Here is a 26,963-nt window from a genome sequence, read left to right on the forward strand (position 1 = left end):
TTATAATGAGTAAAAAAATAAGTGTCTATAAAAACTGAATTCCAGTTTAATACTTTTCCTTTGTGCAGTCTTAGTTATTTTCCAACAAAAGGTTTCCTTTCTCAAGGTCAATGACTCAGCTGAAAGTCAYRGTTAGTACATTTGATGCTTGACGTTATGCGGGGCAAACGTTCATGCTTCGCAGCAACACATAGCCAAACCTCCTTGTTGTAAAGAGACGGCCACAAGCTACCGATGTTCACCTAATCATCCACATCTGATTAGCAGCACCAGGCAGCTACTTTTCCCCTTTAAATCCAATGAAAGCAGCAACATTGTGCTCAGTTTTCACACACCACTTTTTCCAATTTCYCTTCATTTCAGGTTAATAAATAACGACAGCGTGGAATCTGGTRTGTATTTTTGCAGCAATGAGGTTAAATTTGAATACATGCAGACCTTGGAAAAAAAATTGGAGTGCATAAAGCTCTGCAAATAAAAGWGGGTGTAGTATTTCTTTATTACCATGGATGCATGCGTGTCAAAAAAAGAAAAAAAGAYCATGTACATAGTCTTCATAGATGTTTGTTATATTAGAAGCTGATGTTCTCCACCGCAAAATGTAGCATTTTYCTTCTCGTTTCTGCATCTGTTTTTAATCAGGTTGTGCCTAACTAGGAAAAACAGCGCTGCAAAAATCGAGTTGAAAAAGGAAATGTTTCAGCTGCAGAAAATGAAGCCAACATTTGTTGTTCATTTGCCTCAGACAGTAAAAAGATAGGCTTTGATCATTTAATCTTAGGTAAACCTGCAGTTAAGGCCAGATTATTCATACCTGTGGCATTTTTGATCAACAAACAAATTGTTTTACAACTGCGTGTCTAAATGATTAGTAACTTTCTTAACTGCATCTTGTATGTTTTCCCTGGTATTTTTAAAKATTTGCCCTTTGGTGGTGAACTCTTAGACTTTGAGGTTGGATCTTTATAGCCAGTTGAAGGTTAAATTATCCAAAGCTACTATTATTCACAGACCATTAATGAGCAAATAATCCACACTTGTTCTTTGTTGAGAATATTAAGGTTCTTGGAGCCGGCACACACGGAAAAAAAAAGACAGAGAGTGAGCAAATTTCACTTAGTTAAGWTTGAGATATTKTTGCAATTCTAAACTATGTTGCTAATGATTTCAACTTAAGATCTACAAGGATTTRAAACCAATAAAAACCTATGTTGACTTAAAAACTAATTTAATTAATAAATACTATGTAACACTAGGAAAAACATAATTGTTAGTTCCCTAAACAAACATAAAAGGGACAATTTTAAAGGCTGAATTAGTTCTGSAGTTTTGTTGCAGCATGAATTATTCGGCCAAAACTACTTGAAACTAAATAAACGAAAGTTTTCAGTGCAATTCTCAAATAACAAAAATGAAAGAATGAATGTACACATTTAAAGTGAAAATAAATACGATTCTGCAACCCATTATTGAAAACTGAGATGCATAAATGTAAGTAATTTTTAAGACCACACAAGAATGTTACTAATAAATTAGATCAATCAGCGTTAGTTTGATGGACAAACTAGTAGCATAACTGCTACAATTAAAATCATACTTCCTCTCACAGTGATGAATATAGCTAAAACTYAACTGGAACAGATTCGCTTTTCATTTAAACAAAAATCAAAGAAACGTCAAGCACAAAGGGATAAACAAGGATGCCTCTGATTCACAGCCTTCAGTCAAAGCTGTGACCTTTGCCCCCCCCCATCATGACTCACCATGGCAAATTTCTTGTTGAGCAACATCTGCTCGGCCAGCACCGACTGGTTGTGGAATAAATGGGGCTGCATGTGGCTCCACATGTGAGGAAACCACCAGAAATCCTTCACATGGGACAGCAGCAGGTCATCTCCCAGGTCCTCCTCATCCGATCCTGAGTGGGTCAGAGAGACGGGGGGAGTGAGGGAGGAAGACAAGAGATTGAAACAAGCCAAAGGGGTCGGCAGGAAAAGGCGGATTTAGGAGGAAATTGAAGAGATAAAAATAAAGCAAGACGAGTTGAGACAAAGGTAAAGTGGGGGCAGCGATGGAAAAAGGGAGGAAATGAAAGTCAGCGAAGCAAAAGGAAGAGACGTTCACATATCAGAGTGAAGGATGAGCAACAGCGAGGAGGAAAGAAATCAAAGGTTAAAGGACGGCAAAGAGCAACAGCAGAAAAAGCCTTAAAATGTGTTTCGGTTTGGGATGTTTTCGGGCTCTGCGTGCGCCAACTAGCATCTCTTACCAGCGTGAAAGAATTTCCCTGAGAAGCCCAGATTGAAGGTGAAGTTGGGCACATGGGTGCGCAGCTCCCTCTGCGTCTCCAGCAGGGCCTGAAACGGTGGGAGGGGAAGAAGAATGAGTCAACGGATGATGAGCTCAAACTGGCGCATGAGTACGTTAATGAGCAACGCGTGCCCACATATATCTTTAATTCTGTGAGTTTCTCTCGGTAAACATCCAACATCCACTCCCAGCTGCCGCCTCTCCGCTTCCCCCATTCCGTTTGATATTTCGCTTCCCTCTGATTCGGGTGTTTGTTTCATTTGATCTAAATGCTGGATGAGGCTCCCCGCACGCAACACGACTCCCCCCTCCGTCWCCCCTGTTTTCAAACTTCTCAATCTTGTCGGGGAGTGGGATTCGTTCCTAAAACCTTGCCGCTGCGGAGGCCTTGAAGCCTCCACCGTAACTTTTTTTTTTCCCCCCCTTCCACCCGCCGTCTCTGCATGCGAGGGGAGGCTTTTCTGCTCTGAGGGGACGAAAGCAAGAAGCTTTTCGACATTCTTTGTATGCCTCCGAGCCCCTGAAATATTCATCGTCGCAGAGGTTTTTGTGACAGCGCGAGCGGCGGGGCCTGTCAGCTTTGAGCAGCCTGCTGGGATGGATCCATTCAGAAACGAAAAGAGGAGAGAGAAGAAGGGGTTTCTGTGTGACTGGCAGAGGATAGGACAGGCTTTGTGTGAGGCCATTTTATTTTTGAATCATAGCAAAGCGCTGTTGAAAACACAGCCAGATGAGAAGATAAGCGAGGCTTGTTTTGCGACTCACCTTCACATCAGGCACCTTCATGCGGGTGCCTTCCTTGCCCACAAAGATGTCATCTATATCCACCAGGATGTAGCGCTCCAGGGACAGCGAGAGCCTCTTCCCGGTTAGGAAAGCCACGGCGTCCACAAACACCAGCTTGTGCAGCCAAAAGTTCAAATTATTGCCAAACAGGACCCTCTGGATGCCGTCGTGAAGCCCCAGGTCCTGCACCACCGAGGGCAGCATGGCCGCGTTCTGCCCCAGCGACGCCACGCTCTCGGCCGACTGGGTCTTCGCCATCAGCACGGGCTCGTAGGTGGAGTGGTTGGACTGGAACACGGTCCAGTCGTCCCCCGGCAGGGGACCGGGCAGCGTCTGGCCCGCCCGGGTGATTAGGAGGAGCGGCGACTTGGGGTTGACCGTGCAGTCCTTCAAACCCAAATTGGAGTGAAGAAAGAGGGGGAAGCCTTTGAGTTGCGCACTCAGCAGACTGTTTTCGTTGGCCTGATTGACGCAGAGAGAGGCAAGACAGAAATGACAATAATTAATTATACATATTGCAAATAACTCCCCAGTTTCTTTAGTCGCGTGTGTGAAGCAAGGCGTGTCAGGCCTACTCAACGGTGAAGGCATTAAGCGGCTCCAACCTGCTGACGCTCAATCTGCTGTGCTACAGTGAAAAAGCTCCCGCTGCTCTCAGATTGCCGCATCAGTGACAACAAACAAATCATTCTCTGATTGTTGTCTTTTCTTTACATTTGCTCTTTTTGTCTGACTTGCAGTACGTCATGTAAAGACTCTCAGCCCTTCGTTGTGTCAATATTTCATCACATAAAAAATTWATTAATTTTATTCGGATTTCATTTGACAACTCAAAATAAAGTCGTACATAAGGAAAATGACRAATGTTTTTTTAACGACTTGATACCAAGTCTTTGCATCATGATAAATTAAAATGCGCTCGAACGTCTCTGTTCTGATAGTTAATGTCTTTTGAAGAGCCATCGCGATTGCCGACGTCGCAATCCATTTTATTTAGTGTTTTTATTCCTGTTTAATCTGTTGTTTTCAGTTTTGTGTTCATTTGGATATTGTAAATATCTTCTCTTTCCAGCGTTCTTTACTAAATTAAAAGCTTATTTGTCTTTGAGAGGGCAAACTCGCAACATTATGCAATCATCAATACATTACTTGGAAATAGTCTCAAAACAACAATGTTATTATTCATCACAATCATTTCTGGAACAATTTAGCAAACAGCTAAATGTGCTATCACGACAGGGTTTATATGCAAACATACTGAATGATGTGTTTGTTTTCATCCTCCTTCGCTCTGATAATTCTGAATCAAATCCAGTGAAACCTTTCAAAGCTTTCAGAAAGTCACCCAATAAACCGAGTTCAAGTGTGTGATTTAACCTCAGTGTGATATGAATTCAGCTGTTCTGTGGAGGTTTTTGGGGGATTTGTTGACAGGACAGGCAAGAAGAGCAATAATCAGAGAAGAAGCCAAGAAGTCGATGGAAACCAACCCTGCACATTACCCTGAACATACTATYGTCATGATGAAACACGGTGGTGGTGGCGGCAGAGACAGAGAGGCTGCTCAGAGTTAATGGGAAGATGGATGGAGCCAACTATCAGGCAATGCTGGACGATCTCTGCTTGGGGCTGCAGAACACCTACAACCGGGACGAAGGTTCGTCTTCCAGCAGGACAACAACAAAACGCACAACCTGAACATGTTTAGCTTTAAACAAATTCATTCATGCTTGGTTCAGTTAGAGTCCAGACGTAAATCCATTTGAGAATTTCCAGAAGGACTAGAAAGTTGATTGTCACAAACAAACAATATTACTAAGCTTCAGCTATTTGACTAAAAAGCTGTCCAAATTTCTTTTTCACAATCACACTGCTTTGCATTCAGTTGTAAAGTGACTGAACATATAAAGATTTAAGTATTATTACTACGTCAGCAAGGCACAGCCAGAACCTCCACACCCTATATGGTTGTTGTATGATGAAGCTAAAAGTTACCGTTGTTCATCTAYCAAGATGTGAAGATTAGACCATCATAGGTTGAAGTGACACCAAATATGAAAATCAGTGCTGAAATCACAGTCTTAATCGTGACGTTAATATCTGAACAAAACCGATTCTCTTTCAAACAGCATCTTTTCAATTCATATCTATTTGCAGATTGAAACGGTTGAAAAGCAACAATTTTAACAAATAATTTTGAAACAACGAAAAGAGTAGAGGTGTTTTGCACAACTAAAGTAAAGCAACAAAAGGCAATGAGCCTTCGCTTAGTTCTACAGCTCGAGTCTGACACCTTGAACAGAGACGATGCCTGCGCCTCAACAGGAGACTCCTGAAGCATATCAGATTCCTATGAAAGATAAATGGCAGCCAAAACTTAACAACAGCTTTATGTTCAGCATAACTGTGAGCAGGCAGAGGGGAACTTGATCTGAGAGGGGGTGCAAAAATAACCCTGTGCAAAACTTTTAAACGCTTTTAAAAACAAAAAAACATTCAAATTTTCTTAACTTTAATTTAGCGTTCGAATGGGATTAGGTGTCTAATCTAATAGGTTTCAGATTGGTATCAGAACAAATGTCTGAAATGCATCTCTGGTGTGTTTAATAAACAGGAAAACAACCCAGCAGAGACTTGAAACAGGACCCAGTGTTTCAGATGACCATCTATTGCAAGCCACGTTTTCAGCTCAGCATTTCTGAAACATTATATCTAGAGATGCGCAGMGAAATCGGTTGACGACGGCCTCTGACGATTGCCGGCTCGGTCGGCTCTCAACCTTTCTATGAAATTGGATTTGAAAATGTTTACAGTGTTTTGTAAGTCACAGAATTAGAGATGTACAACCTCCAGGTGGAACAGACCAGTGAAATCCAATGACGGGTAGATAAAACATGGGAATAATATAAAATAAATTGAATAAAATTTGAGAGTTGAGCTTTGCGATGTTTCTAATTATATAAGCTTTTTATATGTGTGAAACAATATTTGACCACAACTTCTCTCCTTCCCATGCAGCTTCACATCACCTCTGCTCCTGACATGAAGAACTATGGCAGGAGGAAAATATTCTCTTCTTATTGATAGATGTTTTGGCCAAGAACGGTCGAAGCCGTCAAACTTTTCAAAACTGTGTTATTTCCCTTCTACTTCACAATCATCCACTGCTTTGTGTCGGTCCATCACGTAAGATATTCCACTAAAATACAAGAATTCAGATCAAAAACCGGAGAAGGAGCTCCACACATCTTTGTCTGCCAAACTGTGAAGTCCGTGGCACTTTTCATGGATTAATCCAAAGAATTGAGATCGGTTTGTGTCTGTGTGATAGACTGCTGGTTGTCAAGTTGTCTGTTTGGTGCTGATGACATTCTTTTCAGCTTAGAAGGCTTTTTATGCATGAATGACTCATAGGTCAGAGGGAAGTGTCAAAAAAAAAAAAAGTAGAAATGGGAGAAAAGACAGACTTTCAGAAAGCCTGGAGAAATATTGATCAAAACAACTTCAAAAGATTAGAAGAAAGTCTGGCGGCTAGAAGAAAGCGTGAAGAAAAGAGAGCTTGCTTTAAACATTTGCACTCCATCATATGCAATCTAATGGGTATAGTTGGCATTTCTGTCAAATGTGGGTTAAATTGTCTAAATAATCTTTAAAGATGTTGTTACCAATCGGCCTCTATATATTGATCCAGATGTTTTACAGTCTAAATCTGTAAAAAAATAAAAATAAAAAAATATATATATATATAGACTCATGTTTTATAAATGTGACAGGAAATGTTTCTGTGCAAACAATTCAGAAAGCACATCTTTTATGTGACAGATCCATTAAGATGCACATCCTTGTTCTTTCTCAACAGGCAGTAAAATCCCACCAGGCTAACTTTCATCTGCCGCCCCCCAAACATCTCCATCCATGCCTCCGCGCTTCTATATTCTCTCCRTGGCTCAGAAAGGGTGATTAAAACCATAAGACCTGAAAGATGGCCTCAGGCAAACAGAGGCCTCTGGGGATAACTCAGAGAGCAAGAACGCGGGAATAAGAGTTATAGACCGAGACATAAATAGAGGAGAGAAAGGCAAGAGACACTACAAAGACAAAGTGCAGAAAACAAGAATTAACAGACTGCTGGAGAGGAGCAAAGGAGGCCAGATTGCAGAAAAAGAGAAAGAAACGGATATAAAGAAACCAGAAGAGAAACGCAGGATAGAGCAAAGCAGCTGAGTGATATTGAACAAGGCAGGTCTTTCCAACTCTGTAAATCCCATCTCCTTGGAGATGGTGGGAGCCAGATGGACAGGGTAGAAGGTGTGAGGGAGCGGGGGGAGGGAGGTGAGAGAGGCACAGGGAGTGTGCTGTTGTCCTAACCTTGAAGAAGCCGATGATGCCCACTCCGTACTCCACACAGTATTTATCCAGCAGCTCTCGGTTCCAAGCGTCCAAGTTCACGTACTTGAGAATGTTTTCGTAAATCACCAAAGTGAAACGACCCCTCTCCTTGTCCGTCAGGGTGGGCATGTCCCCCTTCCCGGGAGAGATCTCAGTCCGGTACTTGAACCGGCCGGACTCCAGGATGGCCACGATCTCCTGCCCCAGTTGAGAATATTGGCTTTCCACAAACACCAGAACCACAGGATCTGTCCTGGTCCCTCCGAGGTCCACCCCGGACACCCCCGGGATGCTCCGCACRGGCAGCAGCCGGGATGGGACCACCCTCGGGTAGTCCGAGTCCGCGGAGGCTCCGTCGGGGCCGGACAAGCCCCCCGCCGAAGGCTCCGGCTCTCGCTTGACACCATAGAGGAAGTAGGAGAAGATGAAGACGCTGACGGTGCAGAACAGGAAGAGGATGAGCAGGGAGGTCTGCAGGGGAAGGAGGCGGACCAGCCGACGGAGGCGTGTCACGCATCCCAGCATCGTCTCTCGCCGCACTGCTCCGCCCCACCGGCCCAGCAACACGCCGAGGGGACAGTTCCTCTCAGCGCAGGCAGAGAAAACGAAAACAAACAAAAAGAAAAGAAAAAAATAAAGAAACAAAGAGACAGGCAGAAGTTTCTCACAGCAGAGTCCGGATTGTTACAGAGCTAAGCATGGAGGTAGCAGCGACAGCAGCTACTGGGAAAGGAAACAAGACGGTCACGTTGGCGCTCCCTCATGTTGCTGTGCCGCTTATGTCACCATGGCAAAGAAGTGGAGGGTTCGTGGGCCGCCGATACACACTCGTGCCGGAGCGCGAGCTGCAGGAGAGGGCGAGTCACCGGGGGAGACGGGCGGTGGAGGACTCCATCACCTAWCCATCACGTGAATCCTCCAACCATATCCTGTCGACGATTTKCCCCGCTCTTCTGACTGCAGAATAATCTCTAGAGGAAGCCGAGGCCGAGCCGGTCATCAGAGCAGCATCGCTCCCTCAGGGTACACACTCCACTCCTAGGAAAAAGACAAAAGAAAAATAGAAAAAAGTTCAGTTGAAATCCAGCAGCACGATAGCAGCTCCTATATAACAAACAGCAGGCTGCGTTCGGCTGCCGTGTGGGTTCGACGGCGTGTGGGAGATGCGCGTGTATTATCAGAAAGTTCACTCCGAAGTAATCCTACTCAAAGAAACAGCTGCCAGATTCACCCTACACACACACACCTAAAGTATTTACACCCCTACAGCTTCTCTCTTTTTGTCTCGTCACGACAACCAATGTACTTCAATCACAGTTTCTACACATTTTCTTCAAAGAAATCTGGTCCCTCTTCAGTCAATTTAACCGAACTTTTATATTATAAAAGTAGTTTATGAAACCTGCAAAAGAAAAAAAACAGAGACCAAATGAAAGAATGTTATGAGGAAGGAATGAAGAAAGCAAAGAAGAAAGAAAAAACAAAAAGGACACAGGGATGAATGGGTGGAAGGACATAATGTAGGGCAAAATGAAAAGAAGAAAAGAAGAATTTACACTAGTGAGGATTGAAGGCARGGGGAAAGGGAAGGACAAGACCTTAAGGACAAAGGAGAATGTGAACGAAGGAAGACACAAAAAAGGACGGAAAGTAAAAATGAAACTAAAGGCGGAGAAAACGAACAAATGAAGGAATCAGGGACGAGATGGAGAATGTGAGACAGAAGGAAGAAAGGAAGTAAACACAGGGGAAGATAAAAGAAAGAAAAGTTGCTTAAGAAGGAAGTGCGCAAGTGGAGAAAAGCATCTTCACAGCATGGTGCTGCCACCACCATGTTTCAATGGGAGTTTGTGTGTGACCAATTAAAAACATGACTTTTTTTCTTCTAGCCACTCCTCCATGAAGGACAGATTTGAGGAGTTCACCATTACTAGCTGTCCTGTTGCCAGGTATGTCCACCTGAGCTGTGGTTCTCTGCAGCTCCTCCACTTTTACTACAGAATCTTGCAAGGCGCTGCAGCCTCTATGCATGCAAACCCTAAACACAAATAAAGCAAAGATTCCAGGTCTTACAGACACAACACAATTCATAGGAGGAATGAGAGAAAGAAAGATGTTGCACGAGCTTGTTCACAGTTCAATCCAGTGAAAACGTGCGACAGCACACGAGTGAAGCCATCAGGCCCTAAAAACCCCCACACAGAACCAGCACCACAAAAAAAACAAAAAAACAAGCCGAAGGATGGGAAGCAATCTGAGCGCAGAGGCGTGGAGAACAGTGACAGACAAACCTGGCAACAATCAGACCCTCTCCTTTGTAGCAAAAATCCCCCAGCGCACTCGATATACATTTCTATACTCTCTGCAGACTGAGCATAATACCTCAGCCTTTTAGACTATCTCTATCAAGCCAAGTGTGAAAGACCCAGGATGCGGCGTGAGAACAGTGTAAAGCTCGGCACTTAGAAAAACATCTTTTGTCCATTTAGAGTGCTGGTGGGAGAAACGAGACAGAGCATCATTACCTTTGCATAGAAAATCCTCTGACCATTAAGTTGGAGAGCTATTGTGGTGCTACGCCTCCTCTTTATAAAGCCCTCGACACCGCATTAGAGTCGCATCCTTCTTAACTCCGAGGCAATAAACGCTGACCACCAAAACTCATCTCGACCGACACAAACGGACATGAAAAGGATGCGATAATGGCGTTCCGGTTTAATTAAAGGTGAGTAACATTAAGCATACAAGCTTGCTCAGCCTAACATAACTCCTTAAGGATAATCCATTTGATTACCAAAATAATCATTCAAACARACGCAGCAGGACATGAGGAGAGAAAACRGTTGTATACGTCTAATGCAGCTGAGACTCATTCTGGCATTTCTCTAYGGCCTCCGTGCTTCCAGCTAAGATTAACAAGACGTGCAAAATCTCGCTGCGAGTGGAAAGGCAGGAATCACACTTCTGTTTCTCTGACTGGTGTCCAACTTTCCTCTTCAGAGAGATACAGAGACTAATGTAAAGAGAGAGACCGTGAAAAGAAAAGAAAAAATAAAAAAAAATAGGTGGGTGTTCAGAGGATGTATCGTGGTGCAACAGACAAAAAAAACCAATAGCTCCGGTCGCCTCGAGATCTCCCRGGGCGCCTTGTTTGTTCATTTCTAAGGGAGCCGAGGTTCGTGCCACAGCATATCAAAGTATGATTAGCCGCAGGAAGCGACTCCTGCTGGAAACAGCGAAGCAGACGGCCAGGCGAGAGTGACGACTTCACACGACACACAAGCCGAGGAGGGGTTTCTTCTGACCTCTCCGGCGAGAGGGCTTGAATGTACTTAAAGGAAACCAAAACTCATACAGCTGCAAAAATGAGAGAGAGCAGCAAAAAATAAATAAAAAAGCACGGGTTGCTTTCGGATTTAACCTTAGGTAAAAAAAAAAAAAAAAAACAGTTTCACAGTATTTACATGAAGATTTTAAAAGAGAAAATGTATAACATACTCAAGTAACTATATCAAGGTGGTATAACAATAAAACAACACTGAAAACACTCTTTGGTGTGGTTCACTTTGACTGAGAGAAAAAGACTGCTACTAGACAAACCACTTTTAGCAATGGTCTAAAGTGAAGTTGTAGAATAAATGAGAATTTTAATATACATCAACGCATGTCTGTGGACTAATCATGTTGTGAGAGATCCAGGATTTCAGTAGATAACAGAAAAGAGTAAAGCAATGCGGCTCTATTTCATCATCTGATGCTCTAAATCTGTCTGTCATAGAGCATGTTGGCTTTGGAAATGTTGGCACCCAATTATGGGAAATCACAGTCAACATCAGGATCCACATTTTCCGGAATATACAKAGGAAGATTAGTCTTCTTGAATCGCAGTTTTCAAGAATCCTGAAAACCACAATTTTCAGGATCATCATCAGGACATAAGGAGCATTGAGCTTTATAGTATGGAAGTGAGGGTCATATTGCTTTTTGCAACAAGCTGGAGATCAATGTCTATGAGAGAGGATAAGCTACAGGAAATGCACAAGCTTTAACAGTAACCTGAAACTATTTCTTTAAAAATCAATAATATTTCCACAAAGACATTTATGTCATACTATGTCTAATTATTTAATAAAACAGTAAAACACATCTTTTTTTTTTCTTTTCTTTTTTTTTAAGTAGTTTCTTCATTTCCTGTGTCGGCTGATTAGAAAAAAAAGTCTCTAATTTATTTATTTTTTGTTAATGAGTAATCAGGCTCAAGATGTGCTATCTTTGGCCGACRTCCGCAGGGACCCAATAAGCTCCACTGCGACTATAATGACCCTGCTGACATGACTTGGGAGCAGACCTAATGGTGACAAAACACACGCAGAGAGCCGATGCCTCGCTTCTTTGCCCAGTTCACAGCAGACGTGACTGCCTCCCGATGCTGACCTTCAGAAAGTGATGTGCGGCTSAAAGAAAAGGACGAAGACGGTGTGAGAGATGGAGGGCGATGGCACGAGACGGGAGGGTGAGAGCCGCGGGGATAAATTAATGGAAACCTCAAGGCCCAGAGTGCGAGGCAGTGATATTAGGAAGGCTAAATAGAGAGCAGAATACTTTAGGACATGATGAGAATATTGGATCAACTGCACAAAATAATGGCTAATGGATCTCAAATGTCTGCATGCCCATCTCACCTAATGCGTCTTCCACTTTATCCTCCGCAGGTACCTTCGGAGAAGCCACGTGAATGTCTGAGATCCCCTTTCTACAAAATAATTGATTCACGAACGGAGAGAGAGGAGAAAAGGGGAGCATGAATATTTCATGTTTTTTTTTTTTTTGCAGAAGCCAATGAGAGGTATAGCCGGCAGACATATTGGGGAGGCAAGAACCAGCCAAAAGGTTTCAACACAACGGAGTGTTTCAGACTGCCAAAGAAACTCAGTCTTAACTCATGCATAAAGAAGGAGAGGAAGAGGAACGCGTGTGTTAACAAACCTTTTCATTCTCTGTGATGGAAAGAGCCTTGACTGAATGTGAGCTATGTAATTGCACACGTGGACTAGAAGTCTGGCAGGAGGGCCGGCAGGAGAGAGAAACGAGAGCAAGAGTGAGAGAGAGAGAGAGAGAGAGAGAGAGAGAGAAAAAGAGAGAGAAAGAGGGGGAAAGAACCACAAGATGAAAGGAAGGAAAACAGTAAAGGACAGGGAATGAAAAACAGGGAGCAAAAWGACGGAAAATCTAATTTAGGGGAGGAAATAAAGAAGAAGAATGACCCCCCGAGGGCGACCATCAATCTGAAAAATTCAAATGTTCCCCTCATTATTTTATGGCAGCTGAGAAACAGAGAGAATAAACAATAGCAGGTGACGGACGAGGAGACGGAATAATGCTTTTCTTCGGAGTGGGTGGTCACTCCAAACCTGCTCGCTCAACAGCACGGGCAGCGGGCCAGAACCATACTGTTAGATTAATGAGAGATGAAGAGGAGCCGGGAGACTGAGGCTGCTCCTCAGCTGTAACAACTCTTGGAATAAACAACGCAGCAGTTGGCCATATGTAGCCTCCTCGYGCGTCCTGCTCCCTACTTCACCTCCCTCCCACCCACCTCTGCACCGCTGCTGCACTTTGTTTAAAGTGTGAATAAGACTAAGTGGCACGGGGGATTTGCGAGGAGAGTCAGTACATTAACACCATCGGACTACATGCTGGTGATCCCCTGGACAAATAAACTTCTAAAGGAGAGCCGGACCCTCACTGCCCCCTCAGGATCTTCCAGCGCCTTCGCCCCTCCCCCAGCCCCTCCTTTCTGTCATCTCTCCTTGCCAATCTGTTCCCCTTGCTGCTGACTGACAGAAATAAACGATGACCCTCTGTGATCAGCCGCCACAGACCTTGGCAACCACACGTTCTCCATGGAAACTCTGGAGATGCGTCGTGATCAGACGGATGGAAACGGCACAGAAAGGGGGCAGTAATCCATAGGACACTCATCAAAAGGCTGCTGTTGCCGTTATCACTTTTCTGTCTCTGTGTATTGATGTGGATGTACCAAAGTGGCTCGACTGCAAAAGAGACAGACCTGGGAGACTCATTAGTTGAAGGTCTGCTTGTTTTTGTTTATTCCTGAGAATTCGTTCAAACGCTTAGGGCTTTAAAAGAAAAAGAAAAAAAAAGATGGTAATGAGTTTAGTTGAACCATTGAAATGTTTCAATGGGGCAAAGGACAAGGTTAAACGGAAAAGAAAGACGCAGATGTAATCCCTAATCTGTAATCCTGTTAATGTCGACACTGCAAATGGTGCTAAATGKTCTTATGCTAGCTCTGCTGCTAGTGTGGAAGATGACTTGAAGGGCGCAGATTGAACAAAACTAGGCATGGGCTGGTGCTGGTTTTCAAAGTCCTGAGAAGTCAGTTTCATTTCTAAATATTGAAGATACTAAAATTTTAAGTGACACCAGTTCTGATGTGTAAACTGTATTTTAACGCGATAACAGAGRCAGAGCATGGTTTTCTCCAGTCAGTCAAGACAWAGCGCGTCCCTTTTCCTCATCTCTTGCATTGATTCGTCAATCAGCTGTAACTACTGAATGTTTTCTCTCATTAAGAAAGAAGAAGAAAAAATATTTTTTCTACAGCAAAGAACAGCAGCAGCAACGAAAAATACAGACCGACATGGCTTGGCTATCAAATATGATCTTTTCATGACAGATTGGAAAACAAAAAACATTAGCAACAAGCTACAAGAGCTAGCAWGTCTTCTTATAAAAGGTGGCCTGTTACTCACTGGGGCAGAAAACCTGAACTATGACAGTCAATTTAATTAAAGTTGCACAAAGAATTTTCTCTGGGTAAAAAAAGCAGCCYGACTTTAAATTATTAGCAGTAACAGGCTCATTGCTACAGAACAACAACAAAAAAGAAACTATTTTTTCTGCGAACAAAAAAAGTCATTAAATATTGGTGGACATCTTATTTTTTTATTTTAATACGATGAAATTAAAATATTTTTTTTACTCCTCTCAATCTCCTAGCAGCCCGTTCCTGAAAACAAGTTTTTTAATTCCCTCGATTGTTTTAGATTCTGTTTCTGCACTCTGCTCATTCATAAGACGTGAGACGACAAACTAATATTTTTGTGATGCCGACAGTCCGCAACTCCTAAAACCGCTGAGCTTCCATCAAAAGCAGCAGCAAAAAAAAAAAAGAAAAAGAAGCAAAGCCGAAGTACATTTTTCATTTGCATTCAGACTCTTACCCTGTCTTGCGGGAGATTAAACTTCAAAAAGCACGAATTTTCATTTTTTCTTTTGAAGCACATCTAAGACGACAAACAAGCGCGTGAAGGGAGCAAGAGTTAGTCTTCTTAAAGAGGGTACATTTAAAAGCCACCGTCGTGTTCCCTTTTTTCTTCTTTTCCTCCCCTCTTAAGCCAGCCTTGGCAATCGCCAATATAAAATCAATCAATCTGAAATTTGAATTCCATTTTATGCACCCATTGTGGTTGCCGTGATTAAAGGCTTAGGCTGTGAAATAGCGAGGAAAAGAGGCACCGCGTCTTCACTCTGGCTTCTGCCTCCCACCCGATCTGAATGCACAAGCAGGCGGCTTCATTTCAGCTGCAAACATTTACAGCGACACTTCCCTCTCTCTCTGTCTCATCAATTCATTTCATGCTGCTGCGTGAAGGACAGGAGACTCGGGAGGGAAATGTTGTTTTGCCTTCTAATTCTCGAGAAAGTGACTTTCAGACAATTTGCCCAACTGAGCCATGTGGCAGAATTATCACATCATTTTTCAGCAACTCAATTTACTGTCCCCAGGACTGAGGCAATTTCACAGGAGGAGGAGGGGGGTGGGAGTGGAAATGCCTTTCTATTCGCCAAAGCCCCTCCAATTACATCTCAAGGCCCTACTTGAAGAGCGCGATCCCAGCACTGTCGTAATTGAAATGATTGCAATGTTATTCTTTGACACAATAATGGGACAAAGAGTGAAAGAATCATCTTCAAACACAGACAAGGGAGAGCAATCTTCTCCTAATAGCAATAATGAAGAGAATGGGAAGACAGCAGAACTGTGTCCAATGGCAATTAGAGRCATTTCTTTGCACTGCAACTGTTCTGTAATTTCTGCAAAGGGCAGAGCAAGATCCTAGCTTTAGACTTTCATTAAAGGGTTCATGCCACAATCCATCAACGTAGATATCGTCCTCAGGAAAGATAGCTGGAGCGGGCTCAGGCGTAATGGTTTGACTACACATTCATATCATGTGAGGCTGATTAGGGCCAAGATGAATAAAAACAGGGAGGGCAGGACATAAAATATACATGGCGCTGCTGAGCTATTTTAATCCCGAATAGGCTCCCTAACCTGCCGTCTTCTTTAAATCTCAAGCAGGTGGTATCCGAACAGAAGGATCAGAGGGCATTGGGAAGTGGAGAACGGATTATTTCGGAGTGGGAAAAGCAGCACGGATGAGTATTAGGAGCCACGGGAGAACATGGGAGGGAGAAAGACTGGAGAGCAGAGCAGCAGCAGCAACTTCATCAATACCCCGTTCCACATGCAGAAACATGCGGTTATGTTTAACGGTCAGTGTGAGATTCTCACAGTACAATAACCTTGAGTAAAGGACAAAAACACTAGTCACTCTGGCATCTCATTAAAATTATTTTAAACCTTAGAACTGATGTGATGAAACATCTTAGAGTTTTCTAAATTCTAACATCTTAAAAGTTTTGTATATTTTGTCCACTGTGGTCTGTGTGGTATAAGGACACAAATCTAAAACAAAAATATACAGTTGAATCCAATTATTTTTGTTCAAAACACTAAAAAAACATGTTTGCTGCAAACCTAATGCTTAAATGTAATTTTGTTGCAAGAATGTTTCAAAACTCAACCAATAATTTCAAGTGTTTTTTTTTTTTTCTTCAGCAACAAAATCATACATTCCTATACAGGAAAAAAGTATAGGAGTCTTTTTTTTTTAGCCAGCTCACCAGCAGTGTGCAGCAATCACAGGTGGAAGAATTATATAATACTTTAAAAATTACAAGATCGTCCCATTATAAACTCATATGTCCATAAACTTTATTTGATATTCTAAACTCAAAAAAGTGCATCAAAGTATATACTGGTGGCTGATGGTGGGAGTTTTGAGCAGAGAAACAAAATAAAGCATCCTGGTTCATACTGGTAGACGTCGGATTTCTGAATCCAGCAGAAAATGACAACAACAAAAAAAAAGCACTCGTGATTTTGTGGTATTTACCCTGCCAGTCACTGATCTTCAGTCAATTATTTGCTGAATATTTCATATTCATTCTAATCTTAATAAGAAAGGCCTCATAGCACTAAACTTTGCAGATTTCTGTTCTGCTCTTTAAAAAATATATGTTCAGAAATTCTGACAAACCGTTAAATTCGTCTTCCTTCTAGCGGAGGGGGACATGTCGAGGTCTTTCACAGCAACAGGTGGGGGACCACAGCACTACTCTACATAAAACACAGCTGGGGRAAACACCAGTTAATCCAACGTTCCCTGTGGCGTTAGAAGCAGAGCTGCAACAATCAATCGTTTCTTGGCCGATCCCAACTGATGGGTTTTCTTTGCGGTTTGACCTGCTTATTCTGATTTTGGTCAATCTTCAACTAAAAAAAAACAAAAAGAACAAAGCAGTAAGAGCAGGATGACTAAAAGCTAATTTTTTTCTTAACTCTTGTATACCTCGACGTCAGAAAATGGCCGATGGCTGCATTTAACATTTGCGTATTCTCATGCTGTCTGCTAGCAGCCACAGTCTCTCTATTTATAGGCCCTCGGTGGCCCATTTACAGRCATGGGGACACTGGATGTGTGCAGTAAAAATCATCGGAAGATGGACAGTCACACCATTGTTTTATGCAGGGTGATGTTTAAATTAACAACAGTTTAATTCATTTGATTACACAGTGGACAAATCATGCAGATAATGACGGCACGACAAAAGAACGAACCGATTCAGCCAAATGGACGGAAATAATTGACCTCGCTTTGGAGACGGTGCACATGACTTCATCTTTGAGTGACACTGCGCACCATTAGGCAGCAGCCACAGAATGAGTGACCCCTATAGTGAAATACATAATAATTTCCTTCATTTGTCTTTTTTCTTTAAAGTGTTAGACATCATGAATATGGATGTCCTGCAGGGATGAAATTACGGCAGTGACATGTTTGTGTTGAGATTACAGGGCGGCCCCTCAGACTCTTCCCTGAGAGAAAAGAAAATGCTGCTCACTCGACTGGATTTCTAAGGGGCTCAAATAGGTTTGTAGTGACTCGGACAGCCGGCATCAGGCAGAGGGAGGTGGTGGCAGCAGGACGAAGGGGCTAGTCATTTATCATTTTTGTCAGTCTTGGTAAAAAGGGGGGTAGGGGGGAGAAGTCCAAGTGTGTGCGTGGAAGTAGGGGGTTGCTTTCATATAAATTGAGCGTAGGTGGAATCAATGTGGCGTTGCTGGTGAAAGCAGGGACAAGGGGGTAGTGAGGGAGAGCCAGATCAATGCTGGAGGGAGTGACTGTTTGCTCCCATTGTTTATCCAYTGTCATCTCAGGACACTACTGAAGGACAAGAGAGCACGGCGGGCAGTACAATGTCTCCACTGGGACAGAGGAATCATAATGGGTCCCCTCCTCATGTAGATAATAAACATCACTCAGAGGTGAAAGTCAAACTGGTCGTGGATAAGGCGTGTCTGTCTGTGAATGAGAGCGCTGGCGTAGGCGTTTGGGGGGGCTGGGTGGAGGGGGGCAATGGCAAAGAGGAGTACTTGTCAGAGTAGTTTTATGCAGTCACTCAAACCAAATGGCAGTTTAGTTGGATTGTGTAAAGATATAGAGAGACATTGGACAAAGACCAGAATAGATGYGAACCAGTGGCATGCTGGGTAGGAACTCCAAAAGCTTATCTTACCCTAATCAGTGAATGCACCATACATTAAGAGTTAATGGGTAATGGCAGCAACACTCTTCTTTGTGGAGGTTGTTACTGAAGGAGAACCCAAGTTGTTAATTTTAGTTCCTGTGTGATGTTTAAAATGAAGTCATATGAAGCACAGAGATATACAAAAGCTAAAGAAATGAAACTGTGACGTTTAACATGTTAAGTAATTTTGCTGTTTGTCCAGGCYACAAGAGAGAGCAGGATTTGTAGGAGATAACAGCAAGGCTTCATGTACTGCAGCAAAGTTGCACTCAACTCCTCATAGGACTGCGTGAGAGTTAAATCACTTTCTAAAGAATATAAACCAAATTGTACAACGACATTGCATCTTCTTGCAGTAGTTCTCTCTCCTTAATAAAGTCACTGTAGGAGCTACTGCTGCAACTAACTAAATGTCTCATTTTCACCCTGTAGATTGTACTACTGGCTCAGGTCTAATCTGCTACCTGTGCCTCTTTTCTAAAGGAAGCCACTAARGCAGCTACTGGCTCTGTTAACCATGTGTAACTTTTCTTCGACATGGATCAGTGCTCCTGCAGCCCCCAGCTGTAGGCAGCGGGTGGCCTCTCACACTGAGTCAGGTTCTGCTGGAGATTTCTTCCTGCTAAAAAGAAGTTATTTCTTTTCACTGTCGCCACATGCTCCCTAAGGAGAAAGTATTGCTGCAAAATCAAACACTTTTGGCATAACAAACTGAACTTGACTGAATTGTATTATAACTAGGATCAAACTGGAATGCATTTAATTAAATATGAATTTGATATGATTGGTTGTATATTTTCTGTATATAAAATTGTAGCAGTTTGTCTTGTAAGATGCCTTGAGATGRCATCTGATATCCCGTATAAATAAAATCTGAAGGGAGCTCTAAGTGAAATCAGAATCTGTATYRGCAGATCAAAGTTTGGCATTGACCAGGTAMWGGAAATTGGCGAAAAAAGTAAAGATGGGTGGATCCCTGCAAGGATTAACCAGTGCAAAGCTCTGCATAGTTTGAGAGTAACTCTTACATTTGCTTCAGTAGCCAATTTGCAGCYCTCATTTGAACCAGAAATGCAGCTGTTGGAAGCAAGAGAAATAGCTGAAAATGATTAAACTAATTATAAAAACCCTCAGGCGAGCTGCAGCAAAGGCTGCTGGGGCGATATAAACAATATAACTGTCTAATCTGCTCAATCGGTCTGATGGACAACAGGAGAGATGCAGGCAGATCCTGCCTCGCAAAACAGATAAGTATAATACCTGCTCGTGAAATGATGATGAGTTAGATTCAAGAGGCTGCTGTGCAAAATTCAGGTACCATCATACCCAGGGGAGCCCCTTCCTCTCCTTTTCCCTTTCTCGCCTACCTCTTCCATCTCCTCCGCTTTCATGTCCAGATAAGAAACGGCCCGCACTGATCCGTCTGTGATTCGCGCAGCAGAAATGCGTTCCCATGAGAACATCCCGGCGCGGAAGAAAAGCTGACACAAGAAATGATATTCTGTTGGGCCGCCCATATTTTTGCTTGCACGATCAAGCAGATAAGGAGTTTTCCTCCAGCATGAAAAGCACACTCCTCCCAATCATCGGCTCGCTTTCAAAGCACAATCAAGAACAACAGATAACTGGATGAAAGTGCAAATTTATCCASWKYRKSCTCWMCAYARMCRRCAAACACTCGACACAGCCCCCCCCCTCCCCACCGCCGCCTGAGGTAAACAGAGCAAAGGCACTAAATGCATAAAAACAATTCAAGTGCAGAGGAAGGACCTGTATCATCATTAGCCTACTGCATTGACACCATTACAATCCCAGTCGTAGGTCCCGTAATGAATCCCACAAATAATGTGTATTTTTGAAGCTTGGCCATAAGAGAAGCTTTTCTGCTCTCTCACAAACTAAAAGCTTCACTTTTCAACTTTCCACTAAATCTGTTATTTTCTGTGATAATACTGTAACCAGAAACTAGCAAAACATGACAAAAAACATTTTTACGGGATGGGCCAACAGTGTCACCACAACAATTTTCCAAACATCACAAGGTGTATTCAGCAGTCAGAAATTATTTTACGTGCTTAAAATAAGCTCACAAATAACTGAAAAACAATATCTGATGCTTCAATTTTCACAGAAAATCTCTAAATTATACCCTTTTTCCAGTAAGTGAGAGGAGCATCTGTCTTACAGAAGGCCATCATCAAAACCTGATTACCTTTGCAATGAAGAGGCCAAAAGTCGACAGGGTTTCTGGACTGAGCGTTTAATAAGTGCTGCCTGGGTGATTCACCAATCTGTTGGGAGATGAGAACTGGATTCAAAATTAGTATTTACTGGCTGTGTCACTAAATGCTATCATTGGTCACACAACCACTGAATGATTAAGTCAAAAAGTAGTCTACCTGTAGTAAATGAGGTAAATTTATGGTTTTACCAATTTATTTTTTCACCTTTCTAGGGTTTTAGGAGTACTTCTTAGACATTTGGGGTTTTATCCTTGGTGAATAAAGAAATACAAGCTGAGAGTCTGTGGTGTGCAGCTTAGTTGCAACACAGATTAGATTTAAATAATTTTCGAGCCTCATTAGGAGCAGATACATTTATTGTTTAAGTCACAGAACTGAAATGGGGAAGAGAGAAAAACAGAAGAAACTTATTTTAGCTCACAACTTCTGCAAAGTGTTACAGATGTGAAAAGAAATTATATTTAAATTTTAGGTGCAATGTTGTCCAGACTTTGTATTATCTTTTTGCCATAGCGCCAAAGGTAAGTAAGGTCCAATAGTTAAGAAATGTAGTGGGCTATTTTTCTGTTACGCAGTTTATTATGATTTGCAAAATAAATCAATTATCAATCTTTGAGTTTGCATCAGCTTGATGCCAATTCTTAAAAGCACATCAAAACTAAAAATTATTTCTTTAAAAAAAAAAATCATTGGGACACACAGCTAACGCATGCTATACTTTTCCCAGTAATCAGTACACATTTTATATAGACCACAACCACTTACAAAAACAATAACTGTTCTGGTAAAATGTTGAGATGGAAGACCTGACCATGGAAATCCTTTTTAAACTAAGGTCAGAGTTTGAAGAAAATATATGATAAAACATATTGCTGGTGAAGGCAATGTTTTTTGCCTTCGCAAGCATAAGTATTTTCAAATGTACCAAAGAATCCTAACTTTAACTTGCTTTTATATTTGAGAAGGCAAGCTCAGTACGACGCACAATAATTAGTCAGTGTTTACACTACAACAGTGAACTGAACGAAGCACAGACCACCAACTTTGGTGTTTGTGGCGAGGATTGTAAAAGAGGATGAAGGTCCAGACTCACAGACCGATCTGTTTTTACATCAGCCTTTCAAGTCCATCAGATCTAGAACTAAATATGAAACTTTAAGGGAACATCTCCTTAAAATCTGTGGCAAACAATAAACAACAAAAAACTAAAAGATGCTGAATAATTGAAGAGATTGTTTATGGCACTTCTCCAAAACCCTCTCCCATAGGTCCTTCAAGCTTCTCTGAAATAAACTGCCTCAGCCCACCTTTTTCTGTTTCATGGTTTTATTTTAAACTTTACCACCAGCACTCTCCGAAGCTCTTTACCTGAGCCCAGCCGCCCTGCTTTCCCTTCCTGTGCTGCCGCTCTGGGACCAGAGTGTGAGGTATGCGTGGGTGTCACAGAGCTGACAGGTCTATCTGGGCTCTGTCTACTGTGCTGGCTATTCCCATTTCCCCTCTTCATTGCCGCCTCTACAGCTGCTGTGTATCCGACTGTGACACCGCACACATGTATCAGTTTACAGAAGAGGGGGGGGGGGGGGTGKTAGCTGGAGGCTGGGCAAATGGTCAAACTTTTCACCAGGCTGCATGCTTGGTGTATGTATTGGCCTGCGACGCTTTAGAACCAAATTGGTTAAAAAAAAAATAAAAATCAGGGAACGAAAGAGGCAAAACTTCTTGCGTTTAAGTGTGGAGAGACAGCAATCCACTTCCCAGCCCATTCAAGGCTGGGAAGCAGCCTGTCAGGGTTATGGATTAAATGCTGCAGAGCAGCATCGTGCAGACACACATCATCCCTGACAGTTTAATGGTGTGTATGTATATGTGCTCTCATGTGTGGAGAGCCACAGGCGTATGTGTGCGAGCATGTGCGCGCGGATGGTTTTGGGTCCTACCACCTGATCGCTAAAGCAGACGGTTAATTCGCGGGTTAGCCTTGTAAAATCTGAAATCCGTCTCCTCTTAGCCATCCATGACGGGGCTGGAAGCCTCCTGAGTCAAAGCGCCGAGGCGCAAGCCGTCACCATAAACCCCCATGTAACACATTTCTCATTTGATACGCCTCTCAGCCGTTCGCTCTTGTGAGCGCACAAACAGTCGTTTCCACTCTGTCACACACACACGCACACACACACACAGACAGACTTGCACAGGCAGACAGATTTGTGACACTTTTTTTTTTTCCATCCTCCTGGCTGTAACAGGTGTGGTGACAGAAGCGGGGGGTGAGACGAAGAAAGCCGATCCAGTCCTGAAGTCTCCAATCTTGCCAAGACATCTTCTGTCCCAATGTCATCCTTCACCTCTTCAGGGGAAACTTCCAATCAGAGCGACAGATCAATACACCCTAGCCTCAGGACATGAGGCTTGAAAGCTAACTAGGAGCACTTAAAGAGAGGGGGATCTGTATTGATTACAAAGAGTTAATGAGGCCTTATGTGCTAGCTGGGGTCTTTTGTGACTAGAAACGCATGACTCGATCAGCTGATTGATACAAACCAGTGTACAGCTCCAATAAAGTTTAAGATTTTACTGCAAAACACTAAAAATCTTAGAATATAAAATGGTCACATTTTAAAGCTACAGATTCTATAAATATTGAGAGAATGGACCAAATGAATAATAAGTTGAATTCTAGTGTTTTGCAACGCAGAAGAATAATTTCAAATGCCCTTCTTGAACAGAAAAATGTCTTTGTAGCCACCCATCAAACAAAACAAGAAGCGTGTAAGATATAAATGACGACAATGGAGTCTTTTGAAAAATTAAAGGAAAATACTATCTAGAGTAATTCTGAAGTAAGTTTTTATTAGAGCTCTTGGCACAGAATATTGTCCTTTTTTTGTTATTCTGCTCTTTATATTATAAAACTGATAGCTAGCTTATATTAGCTAGTTAATTTGCCAGGCTACCTACTTACATAGCAATTCTGCCATCTGGTGCTGGTCAGACATGCTGCCCTAACCTCTTAGCAAACTAACTGTACCGTCAAGAAAGCATTAGTTTAACAACAATAATGGCTAATGTTCCTGTAGTTTCCATGCCATGAGCCTCTAAACAGAAGAAATATTAGATGTCCAGGATGCTACTTCCTCCCCCTCATTGGACCAATTGCCAAGACTTCATTGCATGAGCTCATGTTGGAGCTAGAGACGTCGCATTAAGCCCACAGGACTAAGCCAGTGGTGCCAGTCTTCATTTTAAGGCAGTTTTCAGCTATTATTTTCTGTTTCTTTTTGTTGTGACCCGACCAAATTGGAAAAGGGATAGGACATAAAAATAATGAGATATGTTCCTTAACTAAAGATAATGAAAGAATGACAACACAGCTCCATATTAAATCAGTGCTGACCATACAAAAAAAAAAAAAAGAAATCAAACATTTCACTTTTTATCTGCTCTACAAGTAAAAAATACGTAGTACAATAAAGTTCAGAAAGCCACAGCCTCTTTGCTGTGGTATAAATTATTTAGCCTGGCCTTTTCTAACCCTTTAATTATACATCAGTGTTAGAATAACAAAGGATGGGGATACTCAGCGCGTTCTTGCTTACAAAGGCGTCGACAAAGAGACCGGATGGGGAAATTTTAGCCTCTTGGTACCAACAGGAGGAAGCAAAAAGTCCTCCGGGCAGGTTTCCTCTGCTGTCTGGCTTCGTCTGTGACGCGTCTACCTAACCCATCGTGTGATCAGAGATCAAAGGGTTAACTGAAACTCTGGCCTATAGCCTGAGCTTACATTATTCAGCAGCTTGTTACAACAGCTTGTTCCCTGATCTCACACACTAGGAGACAGGGCTGGAAACTCCAAGGACGGGGGGACGCTGGGGACGAATAGCCGGATTAAGAAAGGAGATGATAAAGAGACCAGGAGGCTAGAGAAACAAAAGATAGCACAGAATATGGGGTGGACCTGAGGGATGGGGGTGGGGGGGTAGAGAGGTGAGCTGCAAAGGGGGAAAAAAATGGGACTAACTGGTATGAAAAGAGGTATTGAGAAAAAGAAAAGATGAGAAAGTGGTGAAAGATAACATACAAGCACAGGTGGATAACACTCAGAAGAGAGGTACCCATCAAAATGAGCCTGTTGCCCTCAGGCAATTTCTTAATATAGACATTTAACCTGTGAACACCTGTCTGTTTCTTTAGATTAACTCCCCAACAGCTAACATGTTAACAGAAAAAAAAAATAACTGCTGAAATTTTGAATAATTTTTCCTGTAGATTAGAGAAGAGATGTAGCTCAGATGTAGCTGGTGTTTTGAACGGCCTGATATTCAGCTTTAACTCAAATAACCATTGATTTCATGTTTGTGAAGACACCTTTGATGAGTTAAGAAAACAGAAAGCTATGTGAATGTTTTACTATTTTACAAATCAATCACAATCAACAAAGTTTGTCTTTTGTGACAAAATGAAAAGATTTAATACCAAAGTAATTACCGATTTTTACAAAATAAGTTAAAAATGTGAATCTTAGAATAAGATTACATAAACATTCACCTCTTCAAGTCAGTGTTTAGCAGAAGCACCCTGGGCTTCACAGCATGGAGTCTGTTTGGAAAAGGCTCAGTCAGACCTGAAGATTTGGATGTTGGCAGACTTTTGAAAATTCTTCACAAAAAAAATTATTGTAAAAGATCTAGACTGTGCGTGCAGCATGAAAGGAGCCTGCACTTTCAGTAATACCATCAGCAGTTATCGCTAATATGAAACGGACAAATCCAACCGTTTCCAATTAAGGAAAATTACAAGAAGAGTCAGACTGAAGACTGGCTATCCATACAAATAGCATAAGAGGCAAAACATATGAGCAGCACAGGAGTCAAAAACTAGGCTAATATTATATTCAGGATCAGTTTGAAATAAGAAGCTTGAAGGTTTAATCACAGTAATTCTTTCCAAATATATGCTACTAAAGTATTGCCTGCAGAAAAAAGAAAAACGAAATAGTGCCTACTCAGCGTGGCCCGACATGACTCTACTTGGTTGTAAAGGTTTCCCGCTAGAAAATACTATGTGGTACTACTACATGGTACCAGCCTCTATTCAGAACCTATTTCACTGAGGTTCAGTCAAGAAGAGCTGACCACGTCACTGATTGGCTGGAGTCGGTGGCATTACATCCGAATGCCATAAGAGCCACTCTCACACTTTCCTGTACTTCGGAGTCTTTTCTGGCTCTCTTCTGTTTTGAGTCAGACAAAAAGCCACAGACAGTTCAACATAGCTTCCAAGTCGGYGTTGTTGCGCTGCGCTTGTGTCGTGTACAGGTTAAGTTGCGCTACTTTTCGGAGGCAGCTGCCGCCCACTACATCATGACCCCACCTGCTAGTGTCGTTACTCAATTGTAATGAAAAACCACTCGAACCATGAAGAGGTAAAGTTGAGTCAAGTCGAGCTGTGTGAGTGAAAAAAGGGTTCTGTAAGGTTACTCCTTAAGGATCGAAAAGTATGTTCTTCTCCAGCAAAGTTACTTAATATGCATGCACAATTGATTTACTGTTATATATATATATATATATATATATAAATAAATAAATTTTATGCATCAAGATAACCTTATTTTGTATAATTTTACATAACATGCTTAAATATATAACTGTTCATTGTTTTGTTTTAGTTTTATTTTTTCCCTAGTTCCATGTGTAACCATTCTGGACAACAATGACTTCAATACTAATCGATATAATTGTGATTCTAATTTCTTTACATAACTGAGTAGCAGAGCTACATTTATCTCATTTTTCCACTGCACTCAAGTAACATATATTCTCCAGTTTTATTAGACACTATAGCGAAACAGTGCCTCACACCCACACAGGGAAAATAACAAAGCAAAACAACATCCATCAGATGAGCACTGAATTGACAGCAACCATGTTTTGGGAGCGCCCTGTTTATAGATCCAGACTTGTGCTGCTGCTCACTGAGCGGGCTCCTTTTGTTCATTAATTGATTGGCCTCCCCTGCTGGGCCTCAGTAACTAGGTTACACAGATCCATGAAAAGAGCAGGATCGGCCCCCCGGTGAAACGCGGAGGATAGGAGACTCCAGAAGCTGGAATCTGACTGTTAATATAACTAATGGGAGTGAGGACGACAGTAACTTTATTGAAATCATCTTCATCTAATTAAAGCCGAGCAGCTGATGAGAGCGGAGAGCCGAGATGGAGGATGGCGGATGGTGATGTCACAGTCATATCTGGCAAAAGGCAGAGGCTGCGGA

The 26,963-nt window shown here is 42.2% G+C and overlaps 1 protein-coding gene across 2 annotated transcripts in view; it reads right to left on the reverse strand.

The window, feature by feature from the left end:
- Positions 1-26,963, reverse strand: part of ndst1a (N-deacetylase/N-sulfotransferase (heparan glucosaminyl) 1a) — a 62,092-nt gene that overhangs the window by 12,948 nt on the left and 22,181 nt on the right. Inside the window, exons 1-5 of one of the 2 annotated variants that reach the window (XM_017307145.1) lie at positions 12,168-12,222; positions 7,465-8,523; positions 3,076-3,558; positions 2,270-2,357; positions 1,764-1,918 (exon numbers count right to left, since the gene is read on the reverse strand). In XM_017307145.1, the coding sequence (XP_017162634.1) occupies positions 1,764-1,918; positions 2,270-2,357; positions 3,076-3,558; positions 7,465-8,010 (1,272 nt within the window). In that variant the 5' untranslated portion in view covers positions 8,011-8,523; positions 12,168-12,222. Of the gene's footprint in view, positions 1-1,763; positions 1,919-2,269; positions 2,358-3,075; positions 3,559-7,464; positions 8,524-12,167; positions 12,223-26,963 lie in introns of those variants that run through there. The other variant, XM_008420157.2, reaches the window with a different exon arrangement.

This window comes from Poecilia reticulata, linkage group LG10, assembly GCF_000633615.1.
Source record: "Poecilia reticulata strain Guanapo linkage group LG10, Guppy_female_1.0+MT, whole genome shotgun sequence".
NCBI classification, from domain to species: Eukaryota; Metazoa; Chordata; class Actinopteri; order Cyprinodontiformes; family Poeciliidae; genus Poecilia; species Poecilia reticulata.